Source organism: Vicugna pacos, chromosome 17 (genome assembly GCF_048564905.1).
Source record: "Vicugna pacos chromosome 17, VicPac4, whole genome shotgun sequence".
Taxonomy (NCBI): Eukaryota; Metazoa; Chordata; class Mammalia; order Artiodactyla; family Camelidae; genus Vicugna; species Vicugna pacos.
Genome location: NC_133003.1, coordinates 49,160,953 through 49,188,206, shown reverse-complemented (window position 1 = coordinate 49,188,206; position 27,254 = coordinate 49,160,953). Strand labels below are relative to the sequence as shown.

The 27,254-nt window shown below is 37.0% G+C and overlaps 1 protein-coding gene across 17 annotated transcripts in view; it reads right to left on the bottom strand.

Moving 5' to 3' along the window:
- SETD5 (SET domain containing 5) overlaps positions 1-27,254 on the bottom strand; it is a 72,570-nt gene that overhangs the window by 23,464 nt on the left and 21,852 nt on the right. For 2 of the 17 annotated variants that reach the window (XM_072941772.1, XM_072941776.1), the window contains exons 1-15: positions 12,994-13,186; positions 12,609-12,714; positions 12,074-12,282; positions 11,677-11,735; positions 10,989-11,167; positions 10,017-10,055; positions 6,682-6,924; positions 5,954-6,102; positions 5,451-5,568; positions 4,607-4,716; positions 3,458-3,707; positions 3,001-3,084; positions 2,010-2,267; positions 997-1,317; positions 341-583 (exon numbers count right to left, since the gene is read on the bottom strand). In XM_072941772.1, the coding sequence (XP_072797873.1) occupies positions 341-583; positions 997-1,317; positions 2,010-2,267; positions 3,001-3,084; positions 3,458-3,707; positions 4,607-4,716; positions 5,451-5,568; positions 5,954-6,102; positions 6,682-6,924; positions 10,017-10,055; positions 10,989-11,167; positions 11,677-11,735; positions 12,074-12,282; positions 12,609-12,714; positions 12,994-13,085 (2,460 nt within the window). In that variant the 5' untranslated portion in view covers positions 13,086-13,186. Of the gene's footprint in view, positions 1-340; positions 584-996; positions 1,318-2,009; positions 2,268-3,000; positions 3,124-3,457; positions 3,708-4,606; positions 4,717-5,450; positions 5,569-5,953; positions 6,103-6,681; positions 6,925-10,016; positions 10,056-10,988; positions 11,168-11,676; positions 11,736-11,928; positions 11,970-12,073; positions 12,283-12,608; positions 12,715-12,993; positions 13,187-16,517; positions 16,743-17,558; positions 17,744-20,874; positions 20,935-27,254 lie in introns of those variants that run through there. The other 15 variants (XM_072941767.1, XM_072941781.1, XM_072941768.1 and 12 more) reach the window with 15 other exon arrangements.

Below are 27,254 nucleotides of genomic sequence, written 5' to 3'. Positions count from 1 at the left end.
TACACAAGAGCACAAACAGAATGTCCCTCCCTACCCAGTCACCAACTGCTGTGTGTTCTCAACTCAGTAACGGCAAGGGCTCGCAGAAAAGACAACAGTGAATACTCACAAACTGAGCACCAGAAATGCAGCATACATCCCACCTTAGTCTCACCGACTCTGGATGCAACAGCATTCATGGCTGAAGAACTAACTCATTATAAACTGACAAAGGCAGAGTGTGGCTGTCTAGAGAATGTGTTAGATACGTCATGATTACAGGCACTCTAGGTTAAAAAGAAAAAACAAACAAACAAAATCCTCCCAAACCAAAAAACAAACCACGTAAACACAGACATACCTTTTTACAGGAGCTGAATGTGCCATCAGGCAGAAGCGGCCTTCGACGCCTCTCAGGGATAAAGGGCGAGCCAAAGCGAATGTAGTGTTTGGGGGTGGTGCAAATTAACGGGGAATGGATAAGACCGGGTAACATATTCAGGGTCGTTGCCAGTACAGTTGGGTCCGTGGTGATACGTAAAGGGCACTCAACAGGGCATTCTTGCTTCTCTGCTTTGTCATTCAACCATTCTGTAACTAGATACTAAGGTAAAAAAAGAGATTGTCAGTTGATGCTGCAGATGTAAAAGTCAGGGGCAGCAGTGTGGCTCATGAAGACAAACCTCATCTAGAAACTAGGACAGAGGTAGATTCCGCAGCTGCAGAGTATGTACTGTGCATTTAGAGCACGAGCGTATCTTCTTTCACCCTCTCCATGACCACTACAGGAGGAATACTTTCAGCTAGCAGCAATTTAAACTCTGCCTAAAAACTATGGGAACAAAAGTAAGGTAGCGGGATGGCCTTAGCCCTACGCATCTAAGCATTTTATCTAAAACTATCAGTCTAATAATACTTAAGACTACTTGTTTTTCTTCTGGAGATTACAGGTCCTTTCACTTTACTAAGCCACAGCCTTTGCCAGACGATACTTATGAAGATGTATTTGTAACTTACCTTTTTGGTTTTGGGGTATTTAGATGCAGCACGGTTGACGTGGGATCCAGTAACTGATACCACAGTTGGGTCAGACCCTGTTAATTGTCTGTTTTCTCCTGAACTGTCTGTATTTCCAGCTTCAGTAGGAGTTACTGAGCTGTTATTTCCTCCCTCTTCCAAGGCAGCTTGTGACAACTCTGCCTGCTGTGCAATGGCCTGTTTCTGACGCTTTAGTCTTTGGGCTGAACTGGTCCGGTACCGAGAAATTCGACTCTTCGGTCGGGGCCTAGAGGGCTTTGCTGGAGGTGGTTTGGGGACTGGTTTTTCTGCAGCAACATCCTGTAACAAGAGCAAAGTTAATGGCTTACCAGAAATTTTTTAACACCAACATTCTACCCAGTTTCCTATTCACTTTCAGCATTTTGAGTATTTACTGGTGAAAAAAGTGACCATTTAAAAACATTAATTTCAGATGTAATCCTTACAAAAATCTATACACTTAAATAAGCTAAAGAGGCTATAGGAAGATGTCTCAGTTATTTTTTTTCTAGCAAGTATTTGTAAAACAGGTCAAAAGTCAGGTGAAAGTTGCCACCTAATTTTAGGGTTCTTAGCAGAGAAGATTAATTCTCCTCTTTTTTTCCCCCCAGATACTAAGGTTTTAGCTTAAGGTTTAGAATTCATGGCCAGCGTAGGTAGGAAAAGGAATGATTAGTTAATTCTGAGAATCATATGAAAGGTCAGGTGCGTAACTGTGCTATATAGAGGGCCATAGAGAAGCCAAATGATTTTTATGAATTCACCATCAACAATTTATCTGGCAGAAACAGTGAAAGTTCCATTATAGTCTGAAAGTATCTAGTCATTCAAATTATGTCTCCCTGAATCTCACAAATCAGATGACTGAAAATAGCCTTATTTATTGCAATATAAGGCAAAGCCAGAAATGCTGATTCTGATCATTCCAAAATATAGGTAACTGACATTAGCAAAATGAAGAACGTCTAAGGCCTAGAGTCTTTTCACCTTACCCCTGCTTGGGAAGACCTCCGGGTGTTCACTCCAACAGTCTGCGGGGTGCTTGGGATGACAATATTTGAAGCAGGGTTGCTAACTTCAGGTTCAGGGACTTCAGTTTTTGTTTCCTCTCCCACAGGAGTCTCTGAGGTGGTAGTAGTGACCTCTATGTCAGAGCTGCTTTGTTCCAAGGGCTGATCCCGCCGCTTCTTTCTTTTCTCTAAGTTTTCAAAAGCATGCATGATGGCTTCAACCTTCCTATCTTCCCGGGTCTAGAAAGGAACATTAGCATAGAAGGAAGCCTCAATTAGGAGAAGGGAAGTTTTTCAGAAGTATTATTAACAGAAATTTATAGACATCTACAGAAACTACCAGTAAGATAATACATATATCTTGGGGAACATAACATAAAAATTAAAAATGTTTCATTTTAAATGTTGGAAAGAGTTGTGAAGGAAGGCAAGGTCGAACCCAAACTTTTCAAAAAAGTTCATCTATTTTGAAACTTTTTAATACAAAAGAAAAACAGCCATCAATACCAATTCTTCTCTGTACTTTCAGGGTTCAAAAAAAGCCAAGTAGATTTTCTTGAACAACTTCTCAGGGGCAGAAATAAACAACTGGTTTCTGCCACAAATTAGAATTTCTGACTCCATATGACTGAAGGTTTTTTTTTTTTAGATGTCAAAATTCATATAAACTTACGAAGTTTCTAAGTGAGAGCAAGTAGCCCAAGCATTTTGTTCTGACAAGATTTTTTTTTGGAAACCAGATTGTTAGTAAGAAACCTCTTAAAGCCATCATGAGATAATGGCCACTAGAGAGTAATGTGCGTGAGCGTGTAAAAATTGTAATGAAATCTACTTTATAGAAAAAGACCAAGTTGAAACCTAGAGGTGATAGTATAGTATCTCACTGAAGAAATGAGATGACACAAATTCAGAACAGAAGGGGTTCACATGCTATAGGTAGAAGGAATCAGCAGAAACAAAAAAAGGTACCCACCCTCCTGCCATGAGCTGGGTTCTCTTGGTCATCTGTAACCTCTTCTTTTTCCTCTTCTGCTTTTTCTTCTGGATTGTCTATTTCCTTTAAGACAGAGGCACCACTCAGCTGTACTCTTAAGCTCTAAAAAAAAATCAATCCCTATTTTTTTCTGGTAGCTTAAAACTCTCTAGAACCAACTTCTAGTGCTTTATAGAGTTACTCATGGGGGGGCCACATGGTAAACATAGATGGCAAATCCCATTCTCTAGACTGAAACTTGGAAAGTACCTGAAAGGATGTTCTTGACAGTGTATTAAAAAAATAGAGAGAATAATGAATGCACACCCACCTTGATATGAAGGGTATTAAGTGTTACTATAGATTCCCTATATAAAACAGCATGTGGCAACCCAGCATCCTCTTCACTTGGAGAGGATCAACACCATAGCAACACCCTCTGACCAGGGGAGATTACCTCATGGTCGCTGGATACAGTTACTTTCTCAGGAATTTGCTCTGGTTGCTGGTTGTTCTCCTCTTCGGGAGGCTCATTCTGCTGCTCCATCTCTAGTTCTTTCCGTCGTGCTTTTCTCCGTCTTGTCTCTGCTCCGATGGTGGGCAGGCTTGGAGGAGGTGGGAGTGGAGGGTCTGCAGCATTGGGATTCCTTTTCTGTATAGGGCAATTCCGGTTCCCCTTGTGACATGCACAGTCCACTTTATAATTACTGCTCCAAAGAAACAACCAAAAGTGCCTGTCTCAGTACCCTTGAAAATCAGTTATATTAGCCATTCATTCTCTTGAAATATTAGGATAGTAATTTCCTCTGATATTATCTTTGAATAAGTTAAACAGATATATTAGAGTCCTATGAATACTTTAAATATTCTATGTTTCTCTTTATAACTCAACTCTTCTATATATGGTCAGTGGAAAGGAAAAAAAAATCCCCACTAAATTCAATTCTCCCAACTGTCTTTATGCTATGTAGTGGGCAGTGAATCAGTGATCAGTCTGCAGTGGCCGTACTTATCTCATGTCTATCTTTACCATGTCCTCACTCTTGCCTACTGATTTCCCTACTTAATATTAGTAACTTTTCTTCTTGCACTTGTGCAGAAAATCAATTTGCCACATAACCCTTTTTGCCTAAAAGGGAAAAAAAGCATCCATTTTACAAAACCAATCACACAGTCAGCTATGGCTTGCTACCTGTTTTTCTGCATCGTCATACACTGCTAGCTTACACGATTTAAGTGGATGGGGTGAATCTTTAAATCCTCATTCTATATGATTTATTTACGGCACAAGTGCTATATAATAACAGATGCTCCTGCGATTTCTAGAAGTGTCTCATACATACTCTTTTAGTTATTCTTGCTACACACAGGCATAAGCCAAATGGTTAGGAGACTGGTGAGCAGTGTCACACTATAAACCTATGTCTCTGAAAAAAGACCTCAGTCTCTTCTTCCTCCACAATTTCTAGGCAGCAAATGCATTACTCATGGAAAGATTAGGCAGAAAAAAAGAGAAGGAAATGGCAAGGAATAAAAGTCGACTTAATGGAATGCTTAATGTATAAGAAAAGGCCATTCATGTTAGGAAAAGCTGTGGCGGTCTTACCAGTTACTGTACTCATAATCAAACGCTATGGTGACCTCGGCGTCCTTGGTGATGGCAGACACAGCATAAATACACAGGTGAATCATACCATCTGCAATCATGTGTCGCACCTGTGGGAACAGGCTCATGGTTATTTATGGTTTATCATAAAGACCAGGAACTTTCACAAAAGGGAAAAAAACCTTTCACCCAAATATTTCCCACTTAGTCAAGGTAGCCTGCTATTTAACTCTATCAATTCATTTTTAACTTTCATATAATAATAGTTTGAAAATTTATGATACTTCTTGAAATAAATGGAGAAATCTTGAGACATTAGCAATCAAGAGTAAGATCACTGCTCTGTTTTCAGGAGCACCAGAAAACTAAAATTCCTTGGTCTGTAATGAAAGCTCTGTGGATTGTCATGCGGCATTTGATGTGGTTGCAGTTATTATGCACTGAGTAATGAACTCTAGAAACATCTAGAATCTCTCTTATAATTCTATTACCTAAAATGTAAAAAACCACAACCACACATCTTACTTTTGGCCCAATGATATCATCTTCTTTCACACAGCAATTCTTTAATACAACCTCATTGACTTCTTATCCAGTCTAGCTGTTTCTCTTTAGCAAATGCTAACTTGCTTTTTTCCCTTTCCACTTCCTCTAAAGAAAACCCGTTTCTTACCCCCATCATATCAGAATAAAATTATCATATTTTTGTTTTTTATCTCTTACAATGAAAGATGATAACCATTACCTACAGACCTTAATCTGGGTGAAGTTTTCAGACTGCTTCTTCAGTTGACTTGTCCTTTTGGTGGTTCCATTCAAAGAGAAGTTGCTATAGAAATCTTACCTCTGCATTTGGTGTACACGATCTTCTGATGAACCGAGCATCATTACCGAAAGTACGTGCATCCACACACATCTCTACACCATTGAATTTTGAGTAGAAGAGCACAAAGGGGTATGGTCTAGGGATATAATTAAAATTCCTGTAATTCTCAACACAAATAAACAGGCCACCCCATGATTTCAAATATGAAGCATATGCTGACAGAAGCAGCAGCAGTCCTTTGCAATGCCTAAACTTGGAAAATATCACAAGCTTGTCTGCTTTTGATTAAAGAACAAGCACAAAGCAAGGAATGCTTGGCTTGGAAAGGAATCACCGCCACTTCACATATTAAACAATTTGCAGATTTACTTGTACTTCTTTATAAATCGCAGGCAGGCATGAGCTTATTTGAGCTGTAATCTTTTCCCCCAAGAGAATTCTATCAGCCTGGATGGTTTTTTACACCCATACTGCTTAATCAGACCCACTTTAGCCCTAAGCTCAATGAATGATGTTCTTACTTTTTGAAGAAATGCCCATTGACCTCAAACTGCTGCCGTAACATGACTTTGCCTCGATACTCTATTATAAGAGTGTCCAAAGCCAAATCTCTTGCAGCCCTCAGGATCTTCCGGTGCTTCTGAACACGAGTGACTCTTCCCAACTGTAGCTGAGTAAAACCAGAATATTAACATTAGATAATATCAACAGCAGCTTAGTGGACATTTAAAATATTTCCCAATTGAGGAAAAGGCATCAATATTATTAGGTTTTATTTGTAAGTTATTTAGCTCAATGATCAGACATTTTAAAATTTGACAAAACCTTAGTTTTTCTAGGAAACAGGCTCCATCTAGTAAAACTGTTACCTCTACAACCCCCAGGCAAGAAAAAGAAAAAAATCAAAGAAAAATGTATGATTAAGATTTTAGTGGCTCTAGTTTTTATGTAAGAATCAGAAAGTACTAGCTAAGCTTTCTATTAATCTTATTAATGCCCAGTGAGACTGTATAAAATCTCCTAATTTATCTATTTTTATTAATAAAGATATATAGTTCAAAAATATGTATCTGAACAGTTTCTAGTTACTATAATCTGCTTTTGGTTAAAGATGCTGAATAGCTGGCTAATTCATTATTCTAAGGCCTTATACATTTGAAAGAAACATTGATTCCAAAATATGTCCTCTTCTTGGGTTTTTAAAATCTCAACTACTTATTTAAAGAGTCTTTAACCCTTTGATCCTTACCTGCATTTGGGAACCAATAACTGTATTATTACAGGCCAATTCAGTCTTATTAATAGTGTCTAAAATAGCAGGTTTGCCCACAAACTCCTTGCTAGAATGTAGATGTTGTTCAAGGGCGTTCTGTACATCTGCACTATATTGATTAGTGAAGGCTTCTTCATACTGATCAGTCCATAGTCTTATCCGATTTTCCCATCCCTCAGTTGTATTCTCATCTAAATTCTGTGCTTCAGAAGGAGAATTCTGTAGAGAACAAAGGTCAAGTAGGTTAGGAGAGTTCATGCATTAAAATGGGAGGAAGAAAACAGGCTGAGTTTCAAGAAAATTTGTTTTCATTTGGCAGTGGTGTGGCATAAGAGTAATGGCCTGGGAGTCAGGATCTGGCTTCTATTATGGTTTAGTTAACAATGAGCTGTGAGGCTCAGTTTCCTCATCTATAAAGTGAGAAATTAATTTAAATTGCAATTCCATCCTATCACTGTGATTTTATGACCACTTTTAAGTCATAAAAATGAAGCTTATCAAAAGAATGACATCAAGTTCATAAGAAAATCTTCATAAAAATGAACAATAGAGGCACTTCAAAATATCACATTGCTTAGATTTCAATACTTATCAAACATCAGTATGCCAGCTCAAACTGGGATAGTTTTACTACTCTCCAGGACGGTTTTTCTCTGTGACTTGCCTCCTGTAGAAAAAGTTATCACTTTGGAGTGTATTTTTCTAGCACTCAAATTATTTGACAATTTAAAACAGCCACACTCTGAAGAGGTGAGGTTGGGGGAGAGGCATGGATAGGTGGAATGTAGGAAATGCTGAGAGGTACTCTGCTATACTTCTCTAGCAAAACCACTGCCCTCTTGTGACAGTACAGTACTGAGGAAAGGTTCTTATATCTCAGCAACAGCAACCTAAACAGTTTTACATGTGCTTGAGCAACACACACACAGCTTAAGCACATGTTCTCCTCTGTGGTGTTCAAGACTTAAGGTGTCATCAGAAAACAAAACAAACACTGACAGTGATAATGTCATACTAGTGATGACGAGAAGGAAAAGGCACTAGAGTACCAAAGCTATCTGCAAATTCATGTCAACTCTAAACTTGCAAAGACAGGTATAAGAAAATCAAACGTACTTTCCATGAATGAATGATAGAGAAAACATTTATAGCCATTATGACAACTGCTTTCTTTCACTTTTGTGTCATTAGTTTTGATTGACTGTTGTCTACCATCCTTTCCCCAAGAAACAGGGAAATGGAAGGAAAAAATTAACAACACAATTAACACTTTTCCCCACATTTATCACTGGAGTCCAAAAGGACAAACAATAAACAAAGGGGTCTAAGAAACACCTAAGGTCAGCACACTGAGCAACAGAATACCACCTGCTTGAGGTGTTAGCAGCAGCTGAGCAAAAGGGAAGCACAAAACCTGAGACTTAAGGGTGCCTATGAGACTGAGGATTAGGGGTGTCCAAACAGTATTCCCAGGTTTAAGCATCTAGTAATGATACCAGACTTATGGCATGTTAAACTTAATGCATAGTGGAAGCCTTTGCCATATTTTTAACTATTGCTCACTAACGTAACTCTGTCTACTCTGCTATTCCATTCTTCTGGGTACTGGAGACCCCATCTCAGTGGGTTTAGAGCAATGGTTATCAACCGGAGGTGATTCTGCCATCAAGGAGACACTTAATTATGAAGTTATCTTTGATTATCACACCTGGGTATGTATTACTGGCACCCAGTGGGTAAATGCCAGGGATGCTGCTACACAGCCTAGACTAATGCAAAAGATAACCCTGACCCCTACAAAGAATTATTTGGTTCAAAATAAAGTGTCAAGATTGAGAAACTGTGGTTCAAAGCAGTCTCTATTATTCTCCAGCAGGGAAGTTCAACTTTGGGATTAAAAATCAAATAACAGATTCTTCCCATTCTTATGGCTCCTGATTTTTTTGTGGAGTTCCTACTAATAATTACTGAGTACAAAATTTATAAATCAACTTAGAATTCTGATGAGAATCAAAATAAACCAACTAGTATTTTTCTGTTATCTAAATTTTAACATGTTTATGGGGCTATCTGTCAACATCTCAAAACTGCAAGCAATATATGGGGTTTACATACAGTTTTCTGGGAGAGCCAGTCAATAGCTTTCAAAAGGTTTCAAATCTTTGGAGGCAAGTTACACTATTTAGCTGATAAAAGGAAAAGGGGCTTACTTAACAGCTGGGATCAGGGATAGGTCTGCCCCATAAATCTATTTAAGCAAATGGCCCCTTACAGGAGACAGATGCAGCAAAGAAATAATTATGTTCAAGACACCCCAGGATTCTGATGGTTTTGGGCTCTAAGTCCTCTCCCATCTCTTAAAAACATGTACAGATCTATTTATAAGTATATGCAAGGTAAGGTCTTTAATTTTAGATAAAGTGCCACCTATGTTCTTTTTAACATCAGACATTTACACATTTAGGTATATGAATACTAACAGAATTAGAATTAGACCTTAATTCTAATTAAATTCTTTGAAGCCATAAGTGATGTTTTGGGAAGTAAGCTGTCCTCCTATATATATATATATATATATATATATATATATATATATATATATATATACACACACACAGGTAAAAGAAAATTCCAGACAGTATATTCAAATCTCCTTTGGGCAGACTCTTTTTTACCACCCAGTAACTAAAAGTCCTTTTAAACCACTGCACATAATTTCTCTGTCCTGCAACCATTATCCAAAATCATGTCTCATAAGCTCTTTTATTTGATAACTGAAGAAAAGAACCACACCAGCATCACCTGATGCTATACCAAACAGACATGCCAGGAGAAAACAGTTCAAAAATAAGTAATTCCAGTAAGAATAATTCTTATCAATAATATACTTTCCTAGTGATGCAATTTATCTTTCCAACTGGTGATTTAAAAAGCCCACATGGTGTTAGGGTGGGTGAACAAGAGATCCTGTATCACCAGAAAAACTTCATGCCTGAGGTTGAGGTCAATCACAATGACAGAAAACATCAGCCTCACTTTGTTTGACAAAAAGTCACTTATCCCTTCCCCCAGAAAAGCAGCTAATGAAAAACTAATAAATGAAGGCTGATTACAGAAAGGGAAAATATTTCAGAAAATGGACAAGAAAATCTACTTTGGAGAAAGGCTCTACGAAAACTGAATGGCAACAATTACAAACTAACGAAAAGCAGAGTCCAAGATTCCCAGACCATCAATGTCAAGAAAGAAGCTGACCAAAATGCAAGATCACAGTGAAGTAAAACACAGCATCAGGGAAGAATACCCCTTACCTTCATCCGCAAGGACTTCCGGGATCCCTCTCGAAATGCCTATCCCAAAGAGGAAAACAAGTAGAACAAAACAAAACTTGGTACCAAGAATGACAGTTATACCTATCTGAAACTAAAACTAAGGCAGGAACTAGTATTCTAGTCTGTCCCCTTTTTCCTATATTGTAACAAATACAATGGAATTCCCCGTACTATTATCAAGAATAGGGGTAGCTCAAGGCCAGTGAACTCTGAGGCTAATGCCAATACTTTTCCTCGTGGAGTTAAGTAATTAACAGGGAAGAGCATGCATCATTTAAGTCCTATATGCACCCCTGACACTAAAAGAAAAAGTAAACAAAAATGTTAAGTAAGGTTGCCGATTTACCAGTTTTGAAATTAAGAAGGAAACAAAGACCAATCCCCTTAACAAGGGGTGGGCAAGTCACCTAGAGCAACAAAGTTGCTGTGATGGGGAAGAAAGAATACAAAACAGAAGAGGTTTCTCCTGGAGACTTTTTAGTTAAGAATAGAGGAAAAGTGACCACGACACTGAGTAAGCCTACACCATTCAAGAGATGTTTCCTGAATTTTTTTGAAACAAGGAAAAAACAATCTACCCAATGACACAAAGTGGGCATGTTCCAGGACAAGAATTTCAGACTGTTTTCTGGGGTTGAGGAGGCGGGGATGGTGGAAGCTAGGTCGGAGGCTGCAGCACACGCGGACTTGTGCCAGGTGGGGTTAGGATTTCATACCTGGGACGGGGGTTGGAGTAGAAGAAACTTTTTGCCAGCTGTGATGGTATGGAGTGGCAGAAGAGAGGCTGATCTACATGTTCGTAACACAGATTAGCTGATTTTTGCAAGTAGAGCAAAAGTGGCCCTTCAAACATCTGGATCAAACTTCTAAAAAGAATTCTGGTGCATTCTCAGTTCAGAATTTGAGCTATTTCAGACATATTTCTATATAAGATACTTTTACCCTTCATACCTTGATTTTCTTCGTCTTTGGTGCTGCACGACCCTTTTCTGGACTCTTTTTCCGCTTCTTGGGTTTGGTTCTTCTAACAGTTAAGGTGATGCTTGTAGGTGTGTGCTGTGTTGCTGTATACAACACAGTGGAAGGAGAAAGCTCCTCATCCCAGCTTTCTGTTGCACTGCTATCCCCACCTGAAAAAAGGTTATTTCATAGTTCACGTCGTACAAAAAGCCTCAAATGTGGTTTAAAAGCAGCTTATTCCTTTTGATCTAGCCTATATCCAGCAAGTCATTACTTCTAGTATTAACTCTATCATCTGTAGGACATACAAGATTCTTCCTATATCACTGGAATTAAGCACACAAATCCTGTTCTACATTGCATGTATTTCTCCCCTTGTATTTAGTCCCCCAAGCTTCATTACCTCAACGCACATGTAACAGAAAAGGAACTGTTTTTGTGTATGTGTGTGTGCATGTGCTCACAAGGAACATTTTGGATGACTACAGGGCTAAAATGTTGATTCTAGATACATTTAATTCACAACAAGAGAATTACACAGTGGTCTTGAGATGACTTCAATTTCATTCCATTAGAAGAGCTGGGGACCATGGGAACTTACAAGAGGGGTTCTTGGATGAATATTAAAATCACAAAATAGTATATGTCAAAATATGGGCCTAACCCATCTTCTGCTCACCTGATATGTTGTCCTGCTTCCGCCGATGAAGTCTAATAACCTTCCCCCTGCTCATTCCCCTAAAGAGGGAAAATAAACTTAAAGTAGTCCTTCCAACAGCATGCAGCACATCATCGCACACATGGGAGAAGCGTCTCTGCATAAACTACCCCCTTCCTCCCACCTACCAAATGTTTCCAGGACATTAAATTTCATATCAAATTCAATAGCTTTAACATCAATCTCTCATTCCTTGTTGTCAGCAATTCTCACCTAGTGCAGAGAATTCGAGCCAAGGAGCACTAAGGAATCATCTACATTAACAAACACAAGAAAGAATACTTTGAGCTTTTCCCTACTGATAAGAAATCCTAACCCCAGCAACCCAGGCTTGGATTTAGATGGAACAGGATCTTACCTGCACTTGTCACAGTTGAGAAGGAAGCCATCCTGAGAAAGACCACAAGGACACCAGGTAGGAACAGTCTCTCCTTCAGAGTTCGGGCTGTCTCCACAGCGTTCCTCTACGGGCGACGGCAGGCCATTCAGGTCAGAACGAGGGATGATCGTCTGGACAGGGGGAGAAGCAGGAGGTGTCGGAGGAGGAGGGGCTCCGTAATTATGATCCTGAAAATAAGATTTTTTAAATCAACAGTGTCCAAACACTGGCCCCTCTCTCCCCTAAAGTGTGGTACATATGGAAAGAAAGAAGAAAGTAGTACCCTTTGTTTTTTGGCTTCAACCAGGAAAGTGATAAAACAAAATGCCAAGGTCAACTGGGACATAAAAACAAGAACAATGATGCAGGGCTAGACGTCCGCTGGAGGCAGGGAAGTGCAAAAGGGGCAACTTCATCATGCTGCATATAAACATTTCAAGAAAGTCACAATGTATAAGAATGGATTACACTCCAGGAAGATCACTGCTCTGGAGAGAAACAAATGCATACTCACAGCATAAGGCAGTCCTCGACACCCATGCCTCTGAGTGGTCCCATAATTATGAGTGGAATACACGCTCTTCTCATTAACTGCTGGACTAGCCTCCACAGATTCAGGGCTGCACAAAGGCGAAAAGCAACGCATGATAGCATAACACCTAATCTTCCCTTAAACTAAGACTTAACTTCCCATTCTAATCCCTCCTCTTTCCACAACCACCAGCCACTAGAATGAGAAAGAACTCAGTGAAACAATCTGATTAACATAACTAAGCCTATAAATAACAGCAGGAGTGTTATTAAATGTGGTATGTGTGTAACATGAAGCCAGTACAGGCAGATGTCTCAAGGCAGGCACCTGGGATTCAAGGTGTCCCTAATGACAAACACAAACGTACCAGCTGAGCAGGGAGTTTCCCCTAGAGAAGCCACTCTGGGCTGGTTTAGACTCAGAACTAATCTTCTTAATTGGATCTCTTAATACTTCCATGAAACCTCACATGACATTTGCAGTGAGTGAGATGATGAAAGTGCCTTCTGCACTGCCCCAGGGACCAGGCCCTCTTCCATTCACTACCAAGACAGGATACCCTGAAGAAAGTACAGGTAAAAACAACGGCATCTTATATTTATCATACCTCTCATCTTGATGAACCCCCAACACCTTTCAAATATTAAGAGTAATAATTTCTCATCCACCAATGACATGCAAGCATATCAAGGACACAATTATTTAATAGCTGCATGCTAATACCACAGAGCTTCAGACTGATCAAAACTGTACTCAGAAGTAAACTCTAGTGACAACGACAGTAGTGCTGACTACCATTTTGAATGCCCCTTATTTGCCAGATGTTTTATAGGTATTAACTCATTTACTATGCAACTACTAAACATGGTAAATAGTATCCCACTTTTTCAAAAGAAGAAGTTGAGGTGGTGAGATACATGACTTCACCAAGTTCACACGCTGATAGAGTCAGGGTCTGAAACGAAGTCTGACTCCAAAGTCTGTGCTCTTTCTACTATGCCTGATTGGTCTGGAAACCAGAATAACTCTCTTCCTTTAAAGAAAATTATGTAAGATCTTAAGTAACCAGGCCTCAGTGAGAAGCTTGGTTTAGTATCTTTTTGTGCCCTTGCTGAGTGGAAAATAAACTGTTCAAGCACAATTTATTAATATGAAAGAATTATAAATGTACTCAAATTTAAGAAGTTGATGTATGCCTTTACTTGACAGTAAAAAGGCATAGGTGGTAAAGGACAAAAATCAAGTTTTGGGGCAAAAAGAACTATAACTCTGTTTGCTAGGTACCTGGTTAGGTTTCAGAGAATTGTGAAACACAGCTAAGGAATGCAATTGTATGACTCTGCAGAACTGAATAATGGATTATCCATCACTTAAATTAACCAGCACAGGAATTCACAAATTAGAAACTCCAAAGACACATAACTCAGCTTTAGTGATTAATCAGAGTCTTTTAGGGAGTCAAATAATGAATACTGTTTGCTTCAAGTAATATGCATTTTTCCTGCTTAGAAATACACATTATACAGTACTTCGCAGGAATAAAGCACACAGTTCAACTTGGTGCAATGTCAGCTGAGAAGTGAGTGATAAAAGAAAGTTCTGAGATATGTATCCAACTCACCTAGTTATATGCTCCAAAACTGTGAGAAGGGATCTTATTAATAACAGCAAAGGTAATTTCTGGGTGAAGAAGAACTTTAGACATAGGAAAGTATTCTCTGTTAGTGAACTGCATGCATTTTATTACTTAAAGAGTGTCTGCAAGATGGGAACTGGGCGGGGGATACATCAAGAATGCAGGTCAGTATTCTTGAGAAAAAGATGATCTGAACATGGCTCACTGAGAGGCAATCAGCTCTGAGAATTAGGAAACAGGTGGGGTTTCCTAAATGAAACCAAAGGCAAACAAGCATTAATAAAATGAAGGTAGAATTTAGTTTCTATGATGGACAGTTAAGAGAAAGTAGTAACTACATAGTATTGTTAATTTACTAGATAAACAAATATTCCAAAGAGCTGTACATATTTTATATAAGAGATTTTTTATCACTGAACACATGGGTGAAACATGACAGCCGTTTATTAGAAATGGATTTTTTTTTTTGGACGGGAAAAAGGAAAGTGATATGGAATAAAAGATGGCCATGGAGATGGAGCTATGTTGGTTGTATCTTACCCATCTCCAAACTGGGTAAATATGAACATATGCACTTCATGTGCAAGTCTAGGGAATAAAAATAAAATGTATATTGTGGCAGTTAAAAGGCCATCCCATTGCACAATACTTTCTAGGTAGGCAGAGCATTTCATATACTCCTAATGCGTGCCAAATACTAAAATTTAAGCTCATATCTTTTGAAAAGGAAACTTTGCAACTTCCATATTGCTTACTGAATAAATACAGTTACATGTTGATAGATAACTATAGGATTTCCTAGGATATCCCGTGACATATAGACATATTTATCAGCTCTTATCTATATATTTTAAAATATGGATTAAAAATTTAGAGTGTTAGGATTGCCAACCACTTTACGCAAATGTAATTATAGCCTTTCTTCTCCTATGTTTGAACTGCTATAACAATTGGGCACATACACAGAAACCATGCTTACAACAGATACTCCATTAACTGTACTAAGAAGTAAAACAGGCAACCTGTTACAATACTACCTCTTGGAAAATGTCTGAAATTCATTTATGACAGGATTGTAAATTGAGAAAAACCTTTGTTTCTACTACTACATCTATAAGTTTTCCTACAAACATACAAAAAAAAAAAAAAGCACAATGCATATCATTGTCAGCAGATTAAAAATCCCATAAGGTAAGATCTAGGTCTTTTACTTAGTTGAGTATTTTGCCCTTCATACCAGGTTTAATCTTAAGAGTGCCCAGAACGGTGGAATATGCATGACAGTGAAATATGCATGGTGAAGCATTACAAATATCATCAGCAATTTAACACAGTGGTGCATAAGCTAATTGTTGATATTCTCTTACTTTGTAGAAATATTAAACAAGTAACTGTGTAATTAGCTATGACCACAGTATCTGAAATCTGTCTGGAGATTACTGATGAAAATGTTTCAGGAAATAGAAACATTGGAGTAAAATTTTTAGGCCAGAAGTATTTTTGTTTCTGCAATTACTTCTGGACTCCCAGCAAGATTTATGAGCAGTCAGCTCTGTACCCTGGGAAAAATACCCATTTTGAAAATAATTGCTTTAGATCTTTTTCTCATCCACGAATCCCAAACTCATTGATTTAATCTCTTTGTTGAAATTTCCCACTACTGCTAATGCTGTCTACCTATACAGCTTGTTAGTCAAGCTATATAGGTTAGTGGTTGACTTTATAAAAATCCATTAACACTATACAACTATGTTACCTATTAATGCAGGAAGATTTTTAAGCACTTTATTTGGGAAATAGAAAACTGGAAGTCTCAGCTATTGGCATAACTAAATCTCTTCGGCATGCAAAAAATAAAAACAAAACAGAACAGGAAAAAAAGCTCTGGAAATAACACAATCCACCCCTCCCCAGCCCCCCACCCTCCATCTTTCTTTTTATATGGGAATAAGGCCAAAAACTGCTTTCAATTCTAGACTACCCCAGAATATAACATATCACTTCTTAGGGTAGTTTCATTTTAAGTCTTCCTTTATAAGGAAGTTAGTTAACAGGTAAGTTATCCTAGGTGGCTTTGTGAAGAAATATACATGCTCTTTACTAATATTCTCAGTTTTAAGGAAGAAAACCACTATTATCAGGGATGCAGTTGAACCCAGAGTTCTGGTACAGTTGCTTTACTTTGCTGAAGGGGGAAGAATCCCCAGGGACTGTGAAAATGGCAAGAGAAACAGGGGAATTAGAGCAACACCCACCTCACTCAAGAAGTGGCTGTGGGATCAAGAGTCTGAACTGGACCTGAACATATTCAAAACACCAGGATTTTTCCAGCCCAGACCCTAATCCCTGGTACTGCCTGGAATAGACTTGGCTTCTGGGGGTGTGCTGCCCCCTAGGCCCCTTGGGTCTCTTTCGCTGGACTTTCACATCCTGGTGTAGTGCCACTTCGTCTTGAAAGGTAGGGGGCTTCCACTTCCTTTCTGTAAGCAAGGAAGATTGGGTACAAGGGAGGTAAAAGGACAAGAGGGGGAATCTGTGAGCAGGGGGAATCTTGGACAACTTAAAAGAGAAGGGATACAAAAGGCTAAAATTTTTAAACTGTGAATAATATATAAAGTTTTATAATGAAGGCCTACCTTCATTGCCATTTGGCATTTAAATTCTTCAAGAACTGAGAGTCTATTTTAGGGATTGGACTTTTCGACAAATTCTGAATTCCTAAAGCTGCTCTTAGCTGAAAAAAAAGTTTGGTACCACTGATTTTGAAGGTCCTCTTTCTAGGCAATGAATATTATAAAAAACAGATGACATTGCTTTCCACATTTTCTACCCCAAGTACCAGAAGGTCTAAGTAACCTGCCCATATAGTTGCAGCCCCTTTACTCTAGAACAATGAGAAGTACATAGGAAGAGGCCTTCAAGGAAAATCAGTTGGAGAGAACTCCTCTTTATCTCCATTCATCAGAATAATCATTAACTCTACAGAAGCAGGTAGTGACACCTACTTATTTTAATACTCCTCACCCATCAAAACAAATGAAAAGTAATGGCTACTTAGCAACTTTAATTCTATTAATTATTTACTCAGAAATCCCATCCTCCCAAATTATTTTCCTCCCCCTTCTAACTCTTTTTTCTTTTCAGCTTCTATGGGGGAAAGGGAAAGGTCTAATGTCATTTACAGTGGGCTAGGCTTGGGTTTAGAAAATACTACATATTTATTATTAGATGCCCGTAAGAAAGTTGTCTCCAACACAAACTGGCAATGCACCTACTACCTAGGAAGTAGCACTTACTCTGATCCAGCAGCCATATCTGAGTAGGATGTATCTGGTGTGGTGACTCCCAGAGGGATTGCAATGCTCATGACGTCCAACACAGCAGAGCAGAAATCACGGGGTCCAATTATTGGAGACTGGCCACTCTGAGAGTGGGGGTGAGCTGCAGAGCCTTAACCAACATGTTATGGACATGAGGAACTCTGTCACAGAAAAGGAAAATATCTAGTAACTAGACAGTTTCTGAAATTTATTGTAAATGCCACTGAATATTTTCCATTTTTTGAACAAAGCTTTTAAGGGATAAATATAAAACAGGTACAACAAGAGATCAATATTGTCCCATGTTTACTATGCAACTATGTTATTGTTCCACAAAGTGAGGTAGCAAAAGTTACGGTCACTTTTCATTTCTATTTTAGTTTTTTTCCTTTTTAGATAAAGAGAAAGTGATAGTCTACGTAGCTCACCAATAAGCACATTTCCCTCATTCCACAACTGCTTATCAAACAAAATTTTCTGGCATCCTAGGACCTAAGAAGTTGTAAGAAACAGGATGGTTGAAAGAAACATCATAGTTTAACTAAATTCTTTAACAATTCAGGATCTTCAAACTCTTCCTCCACCGCGCCCCCATCACAAATAAATGAGTTTTACCAGTAGCAATAATGTTATTTCTTGCAAATTAAAAATGTTAAGAGATAAATTTGTTTATACTTGACTGAATATAGCTATTTCTTATTGCCGTCTTCTTTTGTCACAGAATACTCCTCCTTCTAAACCATTTTAATAACTATAATTTTGGGAGAAGATATAATTGTCTCACTGTATTTGTGAGGTAATATCCACTGCTAGGTATAAATAAAAACATAAACTGGGGTGGAGAGAGGGTATAGTTCAGTGGTACAGGGTGTGCTTAGCACGCACAAGGTCCTGGGTTCAATCTCCAGTAACGTCATTAAAAAATAATAATAAAATAAAATTTAAAAATTAGAAAAAACCCCATAAACCACAAAGAGTAAAATTTCATGATAAAAATTAGAAAAATTCTGTGTGGAAAAGTAGTGAGAATACCTTGGCTGGTGACCACAGCTAGAAGAACTTGGGAACAGAAAGATTCTCAAACTATTTAAGCATAAAGAAACAAAAGTAGACTAAGAGATGTGGAGGTATGGTACAAAGGGAAAAATCGTACTCTTGATTTTACATTAGTGATTTTATAGTTTTGTTATAAAAAAACTAAAAGGATGAAATAAGAAGCATTTTATATGGGAAGAAAGAAAGTCAACATGAATGTTAAAGACAAGTTAGTGAAGATTTTTGCAAAAAAGACTACAATAAGAAGTCATGGTTGTCATGGTGATTTATAAGACAAGACAGCAGAAAAAAAAAGTTTGTATCAAAAAAAAAAGTAAATGTATGAAAAGCATATATTAATTGACTCAATCCAGTGGATTAATGCAAATTTTAAAATGGAAGATGATCTGAGATGCTTGACTTATTTTAATATATGAAGCAAATTAATGTGGGTAAGAAACCCAATTGTGAACAATGAAACAGGCCAAGATTTTTAAGAACACATAAAGATAATATTACTTTTCCATATTGTTATCTTAGAACGCTAGAACAGCTACAAAATAAGTAGTCCTCCCTGGGGTACCTAAACTCTGAAACAGCTAGATGTCACCAATGGATCTAGAACTTACCAAATCTGGGCGTGGCAATACACCTGTTCCTACTCAACTTGAAATGACTATGCTACACTTGGGATTGAAATGAAAAGGGCAAATCTTCCTATCTACTGCTTCCTCATAGCTCATAAAAGAGAAATGACTAATGTAACTTTCTGAGTTTTCGTCCATCATACACATGAATATTTCATTTCCCTAACAATATATCCAAACAGAGCAGTACACCCTCCAATCCTTAGGGAAATTGAAATGAAATCTACAACTAATGGAAGAGAGAATACTTATGAAACAAGCTCAAAAGGGCATATTTAAACACTGGAGACTGTTGGTCACAACTCTTTATTTGATATCACTGCATAATTCAAATTAAAAGGAAAAGTGTGGGAGACAGTACAACTCAGTGGTAGAGCTCGTGCTTAGCATGCACAAGGTCCTGGGTTCAATCCTCAGAACCTCCATTAAACAAACAAACCTAACTGCCCACCCTCCCCCCAACCACTCCTCCCCCAAAAAGCCCAAGGCTTAATTTATTTAGGCTGCCCGGCTTAATAAACAGAACAGAGTCTAACTGATAATGATCATACCACCCCTGACCAACATAGGAATCTGAATCATGTGTTATATTTCAGCAAAGGACGGACAGACAGACAGACAGACACAGATGCAGACATACACACACACCCCTCCTGTCATAGCCATTATGGGCTACAGACAAGGATTATATACGACACAGCTCTAAGAAAATATTCTATGCCCATAAAAAAAGTAGGCACCTCAATAAAAGAAAACTTATAAAACTAAGCTGATAGTGGTTGTTTTTCTGAGAGTAATTTTTTAAAGATATATTAAAGACAGAAAAATCACTTCAGATAATATCTCCTTATAAATGACTTAAGAGAGTAATAAATTCCTTAATGAAAGCCCAACCTAGTAATTTGGGAACTGATAAATAATTTTAAGGAAGATTAAATAGTTAAACTATGAGTTTTCATACTCTTTCATGAATTACTCCATTTTCCTTTTGTGTAATTTTACATGACCTCTTCCGGGCTTCTGACAAAGGCATTTTAGGTTAGTCTGGCTGTCTTGTTTGAAATAAAGCTTTTACAATTTTTAATTCAAAAAATGGTAACAAAAAACCAAATTTCTCATATAACTCTGTGAAGAGTTCCTTCCCTAAACAACACTGCAAAATGTAGCTATTAAAACGTTAACTGAAGAATTCAACAGATCATCTATATGCAATATTTTACTATATTTACTCTAGTTCTATAAGACAAGACAAACTTCTACTATAGTTTACAAAGCTAGTATTCACAGCAGTTACTAATTTATCACACTGTTTGGAGATATGTCCTAGAAAAAGAGAAAGAACTGTCTCTAGGTGGAACAGTTTCAAGATATCTTTTACTTGTTAAATTTCTCTGCCTCTCTTCTTACCAGAATATAAACTCAATGAAGACAAGGATTTTTGTGTTTTATCCTCTGCTGTAGTTCCAAAGTCTAGAACAGTGCCTGTCACATAGAAAGTGTATGAGAATATTTGCTGAATGGATTACAATAAGCATTATATCAAAACTATAAATTTAGCATTCATTAAAATACAGAAATTAAACCAAACTAAATTTATTTGGTGCAGTCACCTTTTTATAGACCTCTGAATATGAAGTCCCCCAAAATTATCTGCCAGTAGCTCTGAAGACCTAGAAAAAGTTGAGACACAAATTAGTAGAGAAATAACATAGACAAACAGAAGAGAATTCTACAAAAATAATATTTTTATGGTAATTTTGTTTCATTTCTGTATACTGCCTTGTTCCATCTAGTACTCTATCTTTGTCCTTTAACCTTGTTATTTTATTTTCCTGTAACGCCAGAATCTAAATATAGGGTAGAAAAGGAAGTTACCTTTATTTGACTTGAAAAGTGGTAAATATTGTCTCTGGGTAATCTTTTTCTTTCCTTAAAACTAGAATTATCTCCCATCTCTAAGGGATTCCTTCTTTCTATACCTCCTAGGAGGTGCCTCTCTTCTCTACTGACCCACTCCTAAATTGAGAGGCTTTTCTTTAATCAAATGTCAAATTTCCTCTGGTCAGTCAGAGATGTATCATCATCTATTAAAAGTTCATACTACTCCTTTCTCCCCCGACTCCATTCCCGCTATCTTCCTGTCCTACTACAGAGTGACAAAATAGAGTCAGTTCTATTTGTAGTCATAATGGAAAGATGAAAAAAATACAGCTTTAATTAGCCTTCTACCTTCCAAAAGAAAGGAAAAAAAAAAAGGAAAATAGGTGATGACCCAGTATGTTAGGGGGAAAAAAGTCAAATTTAACATTATGCAGAAAGGGTATTAACACTGAAATGTAATATATCATATACATGAATAGAGCTGTTTGCAGGATTCCAGTTACCAAGCAGTAGAGTGCAAATGTACTTTATGTTGATATCTTATGGATTTCTAACTTTTTATTAAGAATTGGAAAATAAACTATTCTTTAGAAACAATTTTCAAAGAGCACACTCAGAATTATAAAAATGAAAGGTATGAAGGTAACAGTAAAAGGAAGGAAGAACAACAACAAAAAAAAATCAAACCAAGGAAGACTCCTTTAGCAACAACCAGTAAGAAAGAAGAAATGACAGGAGTAGAAAAAGAAGTACATGACTGTACAGCAGACAGAAAATGAATGCACCAGAATTTCAACTTCATTTCAATTTAACTATTTCTAGAAAAATCCGTAAGAACCCCAAGGAACACTAGTACGTTCCTGTACTTAGAAGCAGAACCAGCCTGTTTCCCACTACTGACTACTCTTTTGAAAAGTCCCCATTTACATACAGTTTCTAGGGGAAAGGCTGTTAAGAGCATGGCAGAAATAGTTTTTAACTACCCCTATCTTTTTAATTGGTTCAGAAATGGTCCACAGTCTCTGTACTTGCCATTCTGACAGTCTCTTCCCTATATGACTTGCTGAAAGCACAAGACCCGTGTGATCTGTCTGGTAACTCACTCTCAGAGAAGAGAGACAAAAAGTGTTTTAAGAACAACTCCAATAGAGATTTCAGGAAAAGAAATTGCATCAGCCAGGTGAGCCGGAAGCAGCTGGGAGACAAGAGTCCAATAAACAGCCAATCCAATGAAAGAAATTTCAGAACAAGTCTGCTTCAGTAATCCTATGAAGAGGACTGGCAGGAAGAGGAGTGCCGCTTCAGAAAAAGAACAGGCCTCATATGCTTCAGACAGTCTTTGTACTGTGGCTGTGGACCTTGGCCATTCTCCCAGAAATGATGCAATCCTGATGAACAAGATCTGCTGCCAGAGAAACAATTGTTAACAGCCTATGCAGACAGTAACTTAGCCAAGAAGCAATCTCTGATAAACTCCACAAACCACCAAAAAGCCAAATTTCTTCCTCAATTTTGGTCTCTGACAAAAACATGTAAGTAAATATATATTTAGACATATATAAACAAGCCATTTTCTCAAAATGTCCCTTTGCCTTCAGTTTCTTTGGGCTTACAATTCCATTATCTTTCATTAAATTTTAAATAAAACACTGACATCATTTTCACCTTTAGGAATTCTCATATTAATACCAAGGTATTTACATTGAAATTTTACACTTTTCCCCCCTCACTCTCATAAGAAAATGTTTCGGGATGCAGTGGCTTCCCTAAATTTTAAAATCACTCTTGAATCTAGGGCCCAATTATGAGATTTCAAAGTAAAGACAAACACATTTTGTGTTTAAAAACACACTAATTCAGCGCCAGAAAGGTATATTTTATAAATATTGTTGAAATTATGTAAAACTCAGTGTGTTAAAAATAGGCATGTATTACGGAAAAAGAGAAAATCTCTTCTTGCTTAGACTGACATAAAAGGTAGGTTGAGGAATATCATCACAGCTAGCAAGGCCCACTTTTCTCAAAGGCAATAATATAACTTCAGATCTTATAAGAGGATTAATGATTATTTTCCTCTCATTAGATGAACTGATTATCATTTTAGAATCTAAAATATCCTCAAGTAAAAAAAAAAAATATTCCCTAGATTACTTATCTCCTAGGCCTGGTTTCTTTCCAGAACTTTGGTATCAGGCTGTTCACACAGTACTACTGTAAAATTAGGATTTTCCCCCCGTCATACTAAATGAAACACCTGGCATACAACAAATCTCATTTCTCTAAACTCCAACTAGCCAGAAGACACAATCAACCAAATTTCTTTTTTTTGAAGTAATAACCCTTAAACTGAGATTCACTAAAAAACACAAGCTTCTAAGATACATTCTGAAATCAATGTATTCAGCCAAACCTACCATTTAAACTATTAAAGAATGAAAATCAACAGATACACAGAATAACTGAAGAAGTAATCTTTAATAGGCCAATAAATGAAAAATTCAACCTAGTTAAGAGAAAAAACATGTCATAAAAACTTTATAAATATATAAATAAGCATTAAAAGAAAATAACCATTAATTTAAAAATTCAACTTCTGAATCTGATTATTCAAAAATTTGTTGTGTACATAAGCTGAACTTAAATACTTCTAGTTAAGTTTTCTAATTTTGAATGAATAAATAGTAAAAAGAGGAGATGGAGAAAGAGTATTAGAAGGCTTTTTTCATATGATTATTACCCTCAACTTAATTTTTAAATTACAAAACAGTTCAAAATGCAATAAATATACAAATGCATTTTATCTACATGACCATCTTGTTTGAGAACTAATGTGTCAGCTGCATCATATGCTCATCTTCCATTTCTACCTCAAACTAAGGTATCAAGGAAAAACACTGCCGTCGTACTGTATCATAGAGCTTTTTATCTTGAGAGAAGAAAAAGTACTATATTAAGAGTTAGGAAATTTGAGTTCTAGCCTATAACTTAATTAGTTTAGAAATCTCAGAAAAATCGTTTTTTATAGAAGAATCTTAAATTCCTCAAAGTAAAATCTTCATTGGGTTTTTTCCTTCTCTAAACTTTCTATGAATCCTGGCACTGGCTGAGGCAATTCATGCAACGTCTCAAAAGTCTCAATTTTCTCACTGTACAACAGAAAGAATAATACCTGTCCTGCTGACTCACAGGTGCACACAGACTAGCATCTGGCGCAAATGAGAACTTAAAATGGCTCTCTGGAACTTCGAACTATGTGTCAACAAAGAGGAGCTGCTACTAACAACCTGAATCTGGCTAAAAAGTACTTTCACTTGTCTCCAGCAGTGTGTATTTCAATTTTGCTATAGTAAATAATGTGAGAAAAGGCTATATGGGAAACTTGGGGGGGGGGAGTGTAGAAGAGATAAGTGGTAAGTATTAGAATAAGTAAGAATTACTCAAAAATAAAAGATGAACTCTAAGAAAAGAGAAAGAGCTCAGAGATTTGTTGTGAAGTTTTTGTATTTGGGGTAGTGTAAGTTGCAAGTTAGGCGTACAATCTGAAGCAAGTTAACACAGGCAAAGAACTAGGAGAGAGTTCATGGCTGAAGAGAAGAAAAAAGAGAAGTGTTAGGGTAAACAATTAAAAGACACTAAAGAAACATCATGATACAGTAAATTAGAGCCAAGATAAAGTTTTCCTTTTCTCCCACCTCTTCCTCAACACTTGTTTATCCCTTGGCTCCTTTGCCTAAATTTATACTCTCTCTAGGGGCTACTGGCTTGGCACAATAAACCGATGTCTATAAAAGCTCTAGGTTTACTAGAATACATGGTAATTAAAACCCAGTTTTTAAAAAATCCTTTTTTAGTCCACAGTAAGAATTTCTTTCCCTATGAGAAACTTCAGCAACGGCAATATTATAGAATATTCGTCGTACTTGGAAGGGAGGGGAGTGAGTAATACAGTAAGAGTACACGCTTTAAATAATGAAACTAAATACTATAATCTTAAATTACTTTAAGATGACACTGAAGAAATATTTTATTTACAACTCATTTAACAATGATAAACAGGTATTTACTGCTAAAACTAACCAAGGATGCACAAACTCTTTCTGCCCTTAACAATAATCAAAGGAAAATTATAGGCTTCTAAGTATCAAATAAAGATGATACTCTCAGTGAACTTTGATTTACCTTTTTAAAGAGCTATATTCTCAAGACTTTCTGAAGATTCTGTCCTACTGTGTTTGGAGCCTCAGATCATGCTTTAGAGCCATATACCACACAAATAGGAAAAGAACCTCTCCACCCTCTACATTTGCCTCATCTCAGTCCATACCTTTCTCATTTGCAAACCCCGAAATGGGAACCATGTTTACTTACTCCAAACAAAGTGGGTTATGCACACTTATAAGGTATTAATATCTGTTATCCTTTCAGGAGTTTAGGCTAAATTTCTCCAGTTGATAAAAAATTTAGTTTTAAGTTTATAAAGTCTAATTCATTATTTTACAAAGAACCAGAGCCACAAAAATACTAACTTTTAAGTAGTCACACACACACAGTTGTGGAGTTAAGAAAATTAGGATTTTAACGTATAGGTTCCATTTACTGAAGTAATTACTACTTAGATAGCAACATACGAATTAAAACAAATTTTAAAAACATTAAGTACCAAGTCCAGATTTACATTCCTGGAGCTCTCAGGATTTATATTATCTAGATTTGTCAGGTTTTTCTTCATTCATTCAACAATCATTAAATGAATAACTACTACGTATAAAAACTATGTTAAGTGCTATTTTAAGATGTTTCTCCTATCCATAGAAAAGAGGATGGGCACTTTGCAAACTCTTTTGCTTTGCCTATGTGCCAAGTATTGCATTTTCACAACCGTGAAGGGAAAAGAAAATCCTAAAATGCGTCTCTACAAGTAATGAGTCATCCTGAAGAGAAAACATCCTCCCCACCAAAAAAGAAAAGCCCAAACCACTCCATAGTTTACTAGTGACACAGAAGAGTGCAGAAACAGATTCTTCTATAAATCTCTTAAACTGTTCAGACAAAACTTATCGTTGACTAGTCTCCTGGAAAATTCTATTAAGAATGAATAATAATGGGCAGCAAGAACCTTCAAAACACAAACAGAATGTGACTATTTGGCAGATCAAGTGGCCAAGTATATAGCAGTAAAGGAATTTAAAGCTTAAGAATAGCTGTATCTTTATTCTTAACTTTTTATTTAAAAAATGCCTGTAGAAGTATACAAACACTACAAAGCATAAAGATGCAAAATTCTCACATAATTCCACTTTACAAAGATTCCCCTAAGATGACAGTGATAATCCTACTGTTTTGCAATCTGCTTTGCTCACTTAGTAATAAATTTTGAACACCCTTCTATATGTGTATGTATAAATTTACTTCTTCCTTAAATGACAGCAAGGTATTCTATCCTATGGATCGACGTAATTTAAATCAATCTTCTGCAGGTGGATGTTTATAGACTGTTGCTAGTTTTCCAAAATATACACAATGCTGCACTGAATGTCACATACATACGCCTTTCTTTATATACATGTATAAACATTTCCTTAGGACACATTCATACAAGTGGAACTGCTAAAATGGGACAAACATACTTGTTAGTGATCCCAAACCATCCCCTAGAAATTTAAAATCATTTTACACTCCCACAAACACAGTGGGAAGGCTACGCTTTCTTGTAAGGTCTAAAATAAATTAAGTTCTCGGAGTCTCTTCCTTAGAAGACTCTCTACATCCTAAAAGAAAACCCTAAGATGAAAGTTAACTGCAAATTCTCAACAATTCTCTGACACACTTTTAAGACTACTGACTGGATGCACCATTGCCTCTAAAATTCTTGTATACAAAAGTATGAGATCTCAGCTGCTTTTTCACAAACTTTGGGCTGAGATCTTCAAAATAAAACCTAGATAAAGCACTATTTTAGAACCAAAGTATTTTCTTATAGTTGTCCCATGAGACAACTTTTAATTCTTTTAATAGAAGGTAGCACCAAGCTCTAAATTTTCTTGCAGTAACGAGAAAACAAATTATGCTAGCCTTCTCTAATCTAGCTGGCATCTGTAGGGTTCTGACT